This window comes from Quercus robur, chromosome 9 (genome assembly GCF_932294415.1).
Source record: "Quercus robur chromosome 9, dhQueRobu3.1, whole genome shotgun sequence".
NCBI lineage: Eukaryota > Viridiplantae > Streptophyta > Magnoliopsida > Fagales > Fagaceae > Quercus > Quercus robur.
The window spans coordinates 10,003,188-10,016,874 of record NC_065542.1 but is presented as its reverse complement, the minus strand read 5'-3'; the positions used below and the strand labels follow the sequence as shown (position 1 = coordinate 10,016,874).

Sequence of the window (13,687 nt, the reverse complement as noted above, 5' to 3'; positions counted from 1 at the left end):
GTCGAGTAAAACCCAACTCAATTTATAACAAAATTAAAATTAGTTTACGATACAGAGGCCTTGATAAAGGAACGTTTGGGAAAAGTCGTTAACACACCTTATAATCACATCGAGAATTGCATGGATACCTTAAATAATATTAGTGTAATAAAAAAAATTGTAAGATTCAATTATAAAATAAGAAAGGGTCATTCAATATGAAATTAGAGTTACTTTCAAAAAAAAAAAAATTTCTGAAATTAAAGTTGCCACCCTAATGTTTAGAAATTATTATTATTATTTGAGCTTTAGCAATTTGGAAACTATTGCCGGGAAATATCCTGAAAATGTGTTGATTGGTGCAAACATTATTGGATTTGCAGATACCATTAGAATTTAGTTTATGCTCAAATCAAATGATGTGACCATTCAAGAAACAATGGCTCAAACAAGAGAAGAAAAGTAAAGCACAATTTGTAAAAAACATTAGTACAAAGTCTAGAATTGAAATGGGAAAATAATATATCCCAAAGTGTCATGAAATATCCACTGGTGGTAATCATTGGAGAGAATTCCGACAAATGGGACACGTAGCATTCAAGCTAAGCCATTCATCAATGCATTCAATGTGAAAACAATGCTGGCATTTAGGTATGATCTTTAGAGTCTCTTTAGGCTGGTACTCTGACAAACATATTGGGCAAGTGTTGTCATTGGGCTTGGGTAGGCACCAGCTCTCACCAAGAACTATTTTTGGGAATGACTCTATTGTGGACCCACCAAGGCCCACCATAATTTTGGACAGTGGAGCAATTGTAGGATTGAATTCTGGGATTTCAATGTGTCTTCTAGCAATATAGGACTCGATCTTGCCAAAGAGAAAACATAGTAGCCCTATCAAGCACAGACTTCCCGGTACTCCAACAACAACGGCAATGGCGTAGCATGCGCTCCTTGGAAATCCTAAACATACCACATTAATCATTATTAAGGCATCAAGTTATACTTTAAATATCAACTAAACTACAACCCATTCGCATGCACAAAAATATTGAACAATAATGATAATTTAAAAAAAAAAAAAAAAAAAAAAAGGAAAATTCTTTTCATATTTATTAACTTTACAATAAATATACAACTACACATTAGCTTAAAATTCATTGAGATAATTGTAAAATTGTACTACATTACTTTTTGTAAAATACTATAAAAATGATCAATTTTATCATAAAAAGTTTACAAAATTAACACATTGGTTTATAAAACCCATATAATAAAATTTGTATAATCCCTATAACAATTTAAACTTTTCTTTTCCATCATAAAACAATCAATTTTCTTCTCAAAAAAAAAAAAAAAATCAATTTGTTGTAAAAATTTGTATTCACACAACTGTTGAGCACCCAACGGCCCAACCCCCAATATGAAGCAAATGCAAACCCACCCAACCTCGGGCAAAAAGCATTGCTTCAAAGACAACTGAATGGACCAGGTTGAAGAAAATTAAAAAAATTACAATCAAGCAGAGCCCAATATCAGGTTTGAAAGTGCAGGCCGAATCACCTAGCCCCACATAACAAGATTTAGGTTGGCTAGACTTGATTAAATAAGCAAAAAGAACTCATATAGTGTGCGTTTTGGGACCCAATTCTATACGTGACTCAAGAACTGAGAATTCGTTGCCTAAATCAAGCCAATTTATATACAAGCCCATAAAAATCAAACCCCTAATAGAAATATAATGATGCTTATAACTTGGACCAGTAGTGATTGTTTGTGTCTTTATGTGAATGTGCATAAATGGGTAGTGGCTTATTGGGAATTTCAATATAAAATTAGATCAATTGTGATATCCTGGATTTTATGGACAAGTTGAGGTTTAACAATAATTTAAAAATTCGAGAACTTAAAGCCAACAATTACAATTTGAATCTTAAAAGAAAGACAATGCAGTTAATAAATTTATGTGTTTTTTTCTTTTTTAGTCTTGTAAATTTTGATTTTTGAGGTAATTGATGTTGATTATTAAGTTTTCATTACACGTACACATAAATTTCAAAACAAGTTTCAACTTGAATTTAAATAAATTACATAACAAATCAAAATAAGTTTAAAATTGACCAATTTTATTTCAAGACCAATTTATATAGATCAAATCTAAGCCATTTATATTGTTTGCCACACAGCCCTTATCTTGATGTCCACATTTATATTTGTCTTGACCCTAACCAAGTGCTATTTCTAGTCTCTTTTTTTTTTCTTTTTTTCTTTTTTTGGCCTCAAGAAAAAGCTTTAAAAGAAAAATTAACAAAACAGAGCAGTACCCAAAAGCATCCTTAGCCTTACAAGGAGCACCTCTAAATTCAAATCAACAAAATTTTCCTCCGAACCCATTTGGAGAAATTTTCTTCAACTCATTATGTAACGATTCTTTAATTAAGTCATATAACTTTTTAATAAATCATGTAACTAAAAATATGTGCAGATAATTTTCTCAATCATTAACAAGTTGAATAAATTTTCCTTCAAACCAGTTTTGAAGTAAATGTTTCCCATTAATAAATGACTAGAATTACAAGGAAGAGTCATTTGCTATGTTATCAGCATTATTGATGCAATTACGACTATGTCGGCCAACATAGTGTAAAAATATTATGAACAAGGAAAGATCCCAAATGTCTATCAATAATTAGTTGATTTCTCGAGAGGGGTCTAGAAGACTAGAATGGCTATTCTTAGTCTTCTTACTATGGACTATTTTTTTTTTTTCCCCTAGAAATAAAGAAAGAGGTGCAACACGAGGAGAAGGTACGATGAGGCGTTGAAAAAATTCCAAATCCCATAAGCCATAGTGCTGGGTGTTCGAAAGTGAACCAAATAAAAAGCTATGATTGCAGTGTGGAAAGCATTGAAAGAACTAAAAATAAGTAGTAATTCACAGCTTTTATTGCTCCAAAATTTTTGAGTATATAATACTTCGTCAACACTTATCTTGAAACTTACCAATTCACTAGCTTTATTTAAAAATCAAAATGTTGACCTCATGCAATGTAGGTACCACAAAATTGGCTTAAGGTAAGTCACATTTTATATAAATTAACTCCACAATCATTCATTCATCTTCTTTTATTATTGACTAATATTATTCTTTAAGTATTAAGTATTATTGTTAACAAAAATTAAGTGACACATGCAGCAGGACGTTAACATTTTAAAATGATAAAATCGAATTAAAAATGACAGATTAAGCTTATTATAACAATTATATCATCTTTACATCCATTAGCGATTTAATTTATAAACTAATTAGTTTCATATCAGTTTAGATCCATGAAATCTGTCTTAATCTGAATATTTTCATATAACTACTAATTAGTTAGAGAAGTATATTTGGTTTTTTTTTTTTTTTTTTTTTTTTTGAGAAAAAGTATATTTGGTTCTATCACTTGGTGAGCTGGTGAGACCATACAATTTTTTTTTTTTTTTTTTATAGCAAAGTTTCGCATAATTGACAAGTGCATAATATTACTACCTTTTTTTTTTTTTTTTTAAGTAGGCATAATATTATGGACAAAATTTAGCTATAAAACTGGTTATAGCCTTAGACTACAATCTTACTCAATATCTTTTTATTAGAGATGAATTTTGATAAATCCACCATTAGATTACATCTAATTCTTATATTCTCCATACTTACAAAATTTCAAGAAAATTAAAGATTAATAGTTATGTCATCAATAAATTATTTAAATTGCAAGTTTTTGCAATTTAAAATTATGCATAAAATATAAACTTATAGATTATATAGTAAATAATATCCGATTGACACAAAATTTGACATGTGTATTAAGAACATAAAAAACATGCTATTTGTAGAGGGCCTTTTCTGTGTATGGTGTATTGGGCTTGGGCTACCTCCTGCAGTAATAGGCTGGGTTGCCTCCTGCGGTGATGGGCCCGAATATTTCTGAGTAAAGGAGTTGGGGCCAGTCCAATTGTAACTCAACTTGGACCGGTTTGTGCACAAACTTATGCCTTGTCTGCCAAGAGTAAACTTACAGCAAGCAGAACTGCTGCAGACGAGTTACGGCAGGCAGATATAATAATAATTAAAACAGAGTATTCTGATTATTTAAATAAATGACTATGTACTCCTTACTAATAAAGCATGATTACAGTCATATTGATGTCAATCACAGAGAGAAAATGAAGAAAATAATACTGGCTAACTTAAATAGGCATAAATTAAGTTTTGAACTTAATCTGCCGCAACAAAGTCAAAGAGGAGAGAACGCCTCTTCTCAATGCAAATAATCCCCCAGGAAAAAGATCCTGCCGTGGGGATTAATGGCTTTGAGGGAGTCGGACCTGAATGGTTATTGCCCAAAAAGAAAATATCCTTATTTACGTCTTGGAGAAAGTAAGATTTGAAGGGGGAGAGAGGGAAACCGATCTATTGGTGCATGCCCATTGAACTAACTCTCCTTTTTCCTTAGTTTTCTTTCTATTCTCCTCTGTTTTCTTTCTTATATTTTTTTCTTTTGTTTTCGTTATGTTTTTCTTCACTCTGTAAAATATACTCTGTTTTCCGATCCTTTCTACAGGGCACGGCAAAAGCCTTTTTATAATGCCTACCGTGACCAAGGTTTTACCATTTTGCCTCTTAACCACCTCTGTCTGGTCTGGGCGTACTTGCCGACTACCAGAGGTGTGTGCCATTCACTCTTGCCAGACAGAGGCAGGTTTCATTTCTCCCTCTACCGCAGAACTTTCTTCCTGCCACGATATAAATGCTCTCTCTCTCCACTCTTAAGGCATGCACCCAACGGTTCTCCCTCAAACTTGCCTCTTTTGGGTGGTCTGTCATCCCAGCAGGACGTACCTCCCAAAAGGGTTTTGAGCAAGAGCCGCAAACAGACCTTTTCCCCTCTCCCCATCACCAAACCATACCCCCTTTACCTCTTACCTCTAACCCATGACCCCACTATGTCCTATACTGGCTGGGTACAGGCTGGTGGTGCCTGGGCCTTGCACGTGCTTCCCTTTCAGATATGTCCAAGAGTCTGCCTGCTGCTCATACGTCTGCCGTGATCTGGAGACTCTCCGTCTACGTTTCCTAACCCTTCATGTGGGCTTTTCTTTGATTTCCTGCTCCATTCAGGAGCTAGGCTTCGTATGATGATAGGCTTACATTTCTTTAACCCACTTTTGTTATTCTTTATTGCCTGCCACGTTGAACTGTTATTCCTGCCGTAATAACTTAATCCTACTGGACCTCTTTTTGGGCCAGCCGTTTATCCCTTTTCTCAGTGGCCTGTCATGGGCACTGTTTTGCTTTTACTCATGGGCTCCTATGTCTCTTTGGGCTTTTCTTTGGGCATCCATGGCCCGATTGCTTTCTTTGGACTTCCTCAGCCCGTTTGCTAATTCCACACTCCCATGGGCTTTTTACTAACTTAATTGGGTTTCCCCGGCCCAATAACCTTATCCTTATCTTTGGGGTTCATGGGCCTGCCATAAACCCCTTACTCTCTTAGTTTGCATTACCTTGGGCCTGCGGCGGCCCTTTCTCACTTTTCTACCTCATACTTTGCCCATAGGATGCTATTTCTTTCTTTCTTTCTTAGCTTCTTTGAGCCTGCTTGCCTCTTCAAGACCCATTTATTTGTTTGTTAGGCCTGTGATCCATTATTCCTGCCGCTTGGGCCTAATGGGTTTTTTGCTATTTATCTTGTCAATTCTTCGTGACCCTCATTATTGGGCTTTTCTGTCTGCCTGGGCTTCCACAAATGGCCCTCAACACTATTCAACAATTAGATTTTCAAAACATATGGTAATGTTTATTTTATTGAGATACTACAACTAATTTTGTAACTAAATTTTATCCTAATATTACTACTTATCTAAAAAAAAAATACATGATATTTATTAATTATTTATAATATATCCTCTTTCAAGATAAAAAATCACTTGCTTTTGGATATAAGATATAGCTAATATGTAATCCAAATCCAAGTAATAAATTAACCCTTTGATTTTCTGAAAAGCCTTAGTATGCTAACGGTCTAAATTAAACTAATTTAAATTGTGAATATTTTCTCTAAAAAATTAAATTAAATTGCTAAAATAACAAACATAATAGAACATTTGGATTTCCTCAACAACAAAAAAATAGAACATTTGGAGGACCAAGTAGAAACTTACCGGACTGATGAGGAATATTAGAGCACACAATTTCATGGCTTGAATTGGTCTTGAACCCACACTGCCCTCCTCGTGACTCACACTTTCCACAACCAGAAGGTTCATCCCAAGTTAGCCAGAGATCATCATTAAGGTCTGAGGATAATATTTGCTCATAAAATGGCCTCTGAACTGGAACCGAAACATTTGTAATGAACTCGCAAGTTGATAACAAAAGTGCAGCAACTCTTCTAGACGAGGTAGCAAATATTGTGTGATTTGAATCGCTAAGACAAATAATAGGTGTTAATTGATCTTTCAATAAACCAGAGGAGCAGTTAAAGAATGAAAATTCTTGATGATATACACCCTTAAAGGGAGAACCAGAGAGATTAAGCGAAAGAAGCTGTTTAGGGAGGCAGTTTTTTGGATCATTGATCCATATTTGCTGTGTGGTATAGTCTATCCCTTGGACAATGAATTGTCCTGAATAAGGCAGGTTCAGAAGCACTGTTTGGGTTGCATTATTGCAGGATAAATCAAAACCCGGATAGCCACATGACTCTGGCTGACGGCTTTGTATCCGAAACGGGAAGTGAATTCCCGGGCTGTTGGAGCTGCAAACAGAGTTTTTGCATGACTCTGTGCTGGTTGCAAGGTATGAGAAGGAGAAGAAGAAGAAGAAGAAGAAGAGGATGGAGGAAGTGACTTTGAGAATGTTCATTTGGTGTTAGGATATTTTGATGTTTGGATGCAAAGCTATATTCTACTCTACTCAAGCAATATAAATACTACATATATTTATTGTTGGAGAGAGAATAAGAAATTGATGTTTTTTATGTTCATTTGAAGATGTTATTAACCAACAAATGTTTTATTAAAAAGTCTACGATCATAAGTATTTTAATACCATGCTAAATTAAAGTTCTAGAAAACAAAAAGTCAAACTAAAAACAGAAGGCCATAATAAGAATGGTTCCACTCGAGGTCATGTTGGGCCGTGTACAATAAAATTGAAGTACAAATGTTACATGGTCTTTTGATTCTAAATCTGACGAAACAATAAGTGTAAGGAGGAAAAAAAAATTACATTTGCTCATATCGTTTGTTGATGCTACATAATAAAAGTGACGTGAATTATAAACAATAGAAAACTAATACTTACTTTAATCATTAACAACATGTAGAGAAAATATGAATTAGAATTCTAGTTCTTCTAGTAAAGAAAAGTAAAAAATGTCACTAAGTTAGCATTCTCATTACTGTGACTTAAAGTTTGAAGTGAGAGTAGAGCATTTGACCAACGTAAATCCTACGGAAACGATTTGACCGCAATGTGTAAAAGACTTATTCAGAGCTTGCCCACCAAATTTAAGGAGGAAAAATGAAAAGATAGAACTATCATGCATAAAGAGCTTGATTGAATATTTAAGAGTGAGACCAGTTCATAAGATTTTGTAGGTGGTCAACTCATGTGGAAAATGAAATGTATATAGTGTAGAATATGTCTTGAATTAGGAGTTTGACTCCTTGTTGGATTTGAATAAGGAAGAAATTTTATTTTTTTGGGTTACTGTTGTTTGAAGTTATCAAACTTTATTAGAAGTCTTGTCTACCACTTGATTTTGAGTTCTATTTGGAATATGAGTGATTCTCCTTTTTTGTGTGAAAAAGAAATGTCTTAAAGTTTGAAGTGAGAGTAGAGCATTTGACCAACGTAAATCCTACGGAAACGATTTGACCGCAATGTGTAAAAGACTTATTCAGAGCTTGCCCACCAAAATTAAGGAGGAAAAATGAAAAGATAGAACTATCATGCATAAAGAGCTTGATTGAATATTTAAGAGTGAGACCAGTTCATAAGATTTTGTAGGTGGTCAACTCATGTGGAAAATGAAATGTATATAGTGTAGACAGTGGCGGGGCCACATTGAGGTCAGGGTGTTCCCAGGAACACCCTGACCTGAAATTTATATATATATATATATATATATATAATAATTAAATTTTTTTTATTTGTTTACCCTTAAAAAAGAATTAGTAACACCCTCAACCAAAATTAGGAACACCCAAAAATTAAAAAAAAAAAAAGGCTCAACATCAATCCTAAACAACAGATTACAAACCCAATCTAACGGAAAAAAAACAATGTAGCAAACCCAACATGGTAGCAAACCCACAGATTGTAAAAACAAAATAATAAAAAACCAAAGACGCAATTAGAAGTTGTCAAAACAAAAAAAAAAAAAAAAAAAAAAAAAAAAAAAAAACTCAAATCTCTAAAATTTTTGGCGAAAATGGCCAATTGGCCTTAAAAACCAAACAATCTAGTTAGTAGGCGAGAATTAGAAACTTATTTGGTTAATAGCATCTCGAGCCTCTAAGGCTCGATTTTGGTCTCAAAATCGAGCATTTAAGCCTCGATTTTCTTGTGTGATCTGGCCTGCACACGCTGGAACGGTCCAGCTGGAAATCGAGTCTTTTAGACTCGATTTCCACGTGAAAATCGAGTTTCTAAGACTCGATTTCCAGCTGGAAAACGAGTCTCACAAACTCGATTTTATTGTACAGTTCTATTGCTTTATTCGTGTCTGATGTCTGGTCATGTCTTGTCCCACAGCTCCAGGATGAGCCTTTGCAGTTTGCACATGCTCACTCAGCTCCAGAGTCAGCCTTTGCAGTTTGCACATGCTCATTGTAAGTTACATTTAGTTGTCTGGCTTATAGGTACACACATGCTGCTTTTTACTTTTCTCTTTCTCCTGTACGGTTAGAGGAAGTAAGGTTAGAGCCTGACTGCTGTGTTCATTGCTAAGTTCTTATAGGAGCAACATTTATCAAATTTGAAAAAGAGACCCACATCCTTCCTCTCACTCATTTTCATTTCAGCATAAACTTCAAGTCACCCCACATCCTCATGTCAGGTAAGGTTTCTCAATCTCTCTAATTGTTAGTTTCATATATAAATATAATATATATATATTATTATTAGGTTTTTTTATGGGTATGTGTATCATGATTAATTTTTTTTGTTTGGTTTGATATTGTTTTTTATATTTTTGATAGAATGATTTGAAAGTTTGTAATGGGGTGAGTTGTGTGTTTAGTTTTTTATTTTTTTTTTAGTATAATTAATGATTTTTTAGTTTTTTATTTTATTTTGGAAACAAATGATAATGATTGGGTGTGTTTGTATGTGAATATGCAAATGTGGGGTTTGTAAGAAGTTATATTTGGTAGTGTATATATTTGCTAGGATTTTATACAAAGTAAAAAATATATTTAGGTATATATTTGTATTGTTAGGCTTTTATCATGACTAATTTTGCAAGTTAGTGTATATAATTTGCTAGGATTTATACAAAGTAAAAAATATTGTAGATATATATTTGTATTGTTAGGCTTTTATCATGACTATTTTTGCAAGTTAATGTATATATTTGCTAAGATTTTATAACAAGTAAAAAATATTGTAGATATATATTTGTATTGTTAGGCTTTTATCATGACTATTTTTGCAAGTTAATGTATATATTTGCTAAGATTTTATAACAAGTAAAAAATATTGTAGATATATATTTGTATTGTTAGGCTTTTATCATGACTATTTTTGCAAGTTAATGTATATATTTGCTAGGATTTTATAACAAGTAAAAAATATTGTAGATATATATTTGTATTGCTAGGCTTTTATCATGGCTATTTTTCTTGTTGTTTGGTTTGATATTTTTATTTATATTAGTTAGAGCTGAGTTGAAATTTTGTAATGGGGGTGAGTTTTGTTTTTAGTTTTTTTATTTGTTTGAGTACGAAATGATAATGATTGAGTGTGTTTGTATGTGATGTGGGGTGAGTATATGCAATTGTGGGGTGAGAATTTGTGATTTTTGTACTTTGAGTAGATAGAAAAGGTTTTGTAATTGAGGTTAAATGAAAGAAAAAAATATGTCGCTAACATATTATACTTGACTCTTTAATAGGTTCACAACATCTGAAGAATATTGATATAAATGTATACTACGGTGGACCTCTTAACAATCCTGGGGGGATTGAGGGATTTCCATTTACAGGGCCGGGTATCCAATGCTACCCCATGATGATACGTCGTAAGTTGAAGACGTTGATTGATTTGAAGTTGAAAATAATGGACGAATTGAATTTGAACTCTGCTTGGTATGACATCAAGATTATTTATCGTTACCCACAAGAAGTCCTACATGAACGGATAAATTACGGGTATATGGCGATTAAAGAAGACAAACATGTGAAGATGATGTTTAATAGGATCCAGAAAATGCCCCAAGTAAATGCTGCTGAGTTGTACATAAGTTCAGAGCCGCTTGCGGAAGTTGATACTGAGATGGTGCAACAAACAACTACGTCTTTACAATTTACAGCCCTTGATGATGGATGCACTGCAATGGGAGGGTATACAATGGGAGATTATATGCTCCCATCTCAAGATCATGTTGTAAATACTGGTGAAACCCTCCATTGTCAAGAGACACATTTAGAGGAGGATGACGAAGACGAAGACTATGTTGAAGACGAAGACTATGTTGAAGACGAAGACTATGTTGAAGACGAAGACGAAGACGAAGACGAAGATCATGCTACAAATGATGGTGAAAGTATTGATGGTGTGGATGAGTACGAAGAGAGGATTGAACGAGGTGACCTTGAGAACGATGTGGATGACCATGAAGTCGTTCCCCATTTTGAAGAGGAAAATATGGAGTTCGATGATGAAGATGATGCAGACGATGATATTGGCATCCAGCGTGATACAAATACGACCACTGGCTACAGACCTCCTGCCGACTCATTCTACGCAAATACTTGGGAAAATATGTTTGATCCTTCACGTCTATTAGAACCATTTGTTTGTACTTGGCAAGATGGGATGCATTTTTGTAAAGGGTTGACTTTTGCAAATAAATCGGCGGTGAAACGTGCATTGACAATATATGCAGCAAATGATAATAGAAATTTTATAACCCGGAGGTCGAACACCACAAAATTGTGCGTCGCATGCGTTGATGACAACTGCAAGTGGTATGTTGGGGCATTCAAGAAGAATAAACTTAATGGTCTGTGGGTGGTCACGTCTTATGTGGGTCCACACACTTGTATACCCTTTGGCCTGCAAAGAGACGGTAGAATGATGGATTCTAATTTTGTTGCATCAGAAATTGTGGAAAAATTGCGACAAAATCACACTGCTCGTATTGATGAGCTCTGGGAGATCATACGTACTAAGTATAATCATGAGCTTTCTTACTATAAAGTATGGGACGCAAAACAAAAGGCAATTGCTAAGATATTTGGGGATTGGGAGGAGTCTTACCAAAGGTTGCGGAAATTGTTGTTGGCATACTTGGATCAGGACTCAGGTACCAAGTACAGCTATCACACCATACCTAGGCCATACGAAGGTATTGCGGTACTTCACTATGTATATTGGGCATTCGCTCCATGCATTGCTGCATTCAAATATTGCAGGCCAGTGATCAGTATTGATGGGACTCATTTGTATGGTAAATACAAAGGGGTGTTGATGATTGCAATGGCAACTGATGCTAACCAAAAGGTTTTGCCTCTCGCCTTTGCTGTTGTAGACAAGGAGTCAGGGCCTAGTTGGGGTTGGTTTTTAGAGTGTGTTAGGACTTCCATAGAGCATGTCATACCTAAGGATGGCATTTGCATTATTTCTGACCGACATAAAGGTATCAAATGCGCCATTCGAGAGTGGCCTATAGGTGAGGACGGAAGAGAACAGGTATATCATCGATATTGCCTTCGACATGTTGCTAGCAACTTCAACACAAAATTTAAGGACCCGACTTTAAAGGCATTGGCCTTGAAAGCTGGATATGCAACTCATGAAGCAAAATTCACGTCCATAATGCAAACTATTAAGGAGGCCGAGATTAATTTACTGAGGGGTGTAGACCCTACTGATCGCCACATCCTACGCTATATGCCTTACACATATCTAATGAGTGAGGATGTTGATAAATGGACCCAGTCACAGGATGGTGGAAGACGTTACGGGGCAATGACAACCAATATCTCTGAGTGTTTTAATGGGGTACTTAAAGGTGCCCGCGGTTTGCCCATTGCTGCAATGGTTGAGTTCACATGGTCCAAACTTGTTGCATATTTCTACGATCGACATGAAAAAATTCTTTCTGATCTCTCTCAAGGTAAGGTGTGGAGTGATTATGCAATGAAGATCTATAACAAAAATGAGCAGAAAACTGCAGGACACACTCTGAGGAATTTTAATCATGAAATTGGTGTATATCAAGTGGTTACCCCGTATAACGATCATAGAGGTGGAGGAGGAAACCACAGTCATGAAGTGCACGTAATTGAGCAAACATGTGGTTGTGGGAAGTGGCAAAACTTGAAGATCCCTTGTTCACATGCAATTAAAGTTCTTAAAGGTCTGCACCTCGATGCGACCAGCTATATTGACCCATGTTACAGTTTGAACAACGCCATTCAGACATATTCACATCATTTTGTGGTGCCAAAATCAGAGTCATTGTGGAGGGATGTTCGCGGACCACGATGGGTGCCTAACCCACAGCTGTTGCGGGGCAAAGGTCGTCCTGTGAAGTCAAGATTAAGGAATGAAATGGATGGGATACAACGAGAACGGGGAAGCCGGAGGGAAGATCCGGACTTGAGGGAGATTCAACCAAGGCAACGATGTGGAGTGTGTCATCAAGAGGGGCATAACCGCAGATGCTGTCCCAATTCCCATGGGGCTTCGACAAGTGGTAGTGCTGCAAACTAGGCAAGTGTTGTCACTGTTTTTATATAATATGCTCAGAATGTCATTTGGTTGTTGTTCTTCACATTGCAGAAACTAACAACTGTACCTTCGTGGTTGTCAGGCGAGCGGAGACTGGATTTTTGAATGGCATTGTACGTGGGACTTGTGGTTATGTTCGGTATGGACAAGTGCAGCAAATTCTATGTAGACTATGTTGTATCAGTATGGAAATGTTATAGGTGACTATGTAGAGTATGTTGTATTAGTATGGACAAGTGTTAGACGACTATGTAGACTATGTTGTATTGACTTAGTTTGTATTTTGTTTATTGCTAAATATTGTGGTAATTGAACATTTGTTATCCATTGTACTCGTTACATTAATTGCGTTGTGCAGCTTTTGCCTGTAATGCAATGATATGGCATTGGCAATGTAGCTACTACTTTGCCAACTTCAACCACAGCGGCCTTGTTTGAACTGTTTGAACCGATGATAATGTATTGACTGTTTTTGTGTGCTAAGGGCAACTAAAATGCCCATGAATAGTAACTGTTTGAATCCAATTATTTGCATCTGATGTACTCTCTCCTTGACTGGTGATTATGCTTGTATCTACTTGACTGGTGATCACTCCCGAGCAACTACAACTACTTGCTTTCTGACATAGAGGTGAAAGTCAATTTAGAAATATATATTTTTTTTTTAGATTTAATTCATAATCTTTTAGCTTTAATAGTTGG

At 35.3% G+C, this 13,687-nt stretch overlaps 2 protein-coding genes across 2 annotated transcripts; one reads left to right on the top strand and one right to left on the bottom strand.

The window, feature by feature from the left end:
• Positions 1 to 335: 335 nt before the first annotated feature.
• On the bottom strand, positions 336 to 8,446 carry LOC126700265 (putative RING-H2 finger protein ATL21A). The gene is made up of 2 exons (XM_050398340.1): positions 6,184 to 8,446; positions 336 to 942 (listed from the first exon to the last, which is right to left on the bottom strand). Exons 1-2 carry the CDS (start codon positions 6,884 to 6,886, stop codon positions 539 to 541), a joined length of 1,107 nt encoding a protein of 368 aa, XP_050254297.1. The 5' UTR covers positions 6,887 to 8,446; the 3' UTR covers positions 336 to 538.
• Positions 8,447 to 8,691: 245 nt separating this feature from the next.
• On the top strand, positions 8,692 to 13,405 carry LOC126700263 (uncharacterized). The gene is made up of 4 exons (XM_050398337.1): positions 8,692 to 8,859; positions 8,979 to 9,086; positions 10,143 to 12,967; positions 13,068 to 13,405. The coding sequence occupies exons 1-3, from the start codon at positions 8,757 to 8,759 to the stop codon at positions 12,965 to 12,967; spliced, it is 3,036 nt and encodes a 1,011-aa protein (XP_050254294.1). The 5' UTR covers positions 8,692 to 8,756; the 3' UTR covers positions 13,068 to 13,405.
• Positions 13,406 to 13,687: the final 282 nt, after the last annotated feature.

Coding starts and splice junctions, on each gene's coding strand:
- LOC126700265 (XM_050398340.1), bottom strand. CDS start 6,886: ATGAACATTCTCAAAGTCACTTCCTCCATCCTCTTCTTCTTCTTCTTC. Junction 943..6,183: donor TAATATTCCTCATCAGTCCG/GTAAGTTTCTAC, acceptor TGGTATGTTTAG/GATTTCCAAGGAGCGCATGC.
- LOC126700263 (XM_050398337.1), top strand. CDS start 8,757: ATGTCTGGTCATGTCTTGTCCCACAGCTCCAGGATGAGCCTTTGCAGT. Junction 8,860..8,978: donor GCAGTTTGCACATGCTCATT/GTAAGTTACATT, acceptor TTCATTGCTAAG/TTCTTATAGGAGCAACATTT. Junction 9,087..10,142: donor ACCCCACATCCTCATGTCAG/GTAAGGTTTCTC, acceptor ACTCTTTAATAG/GTTCACAACATCTGAAGAAT.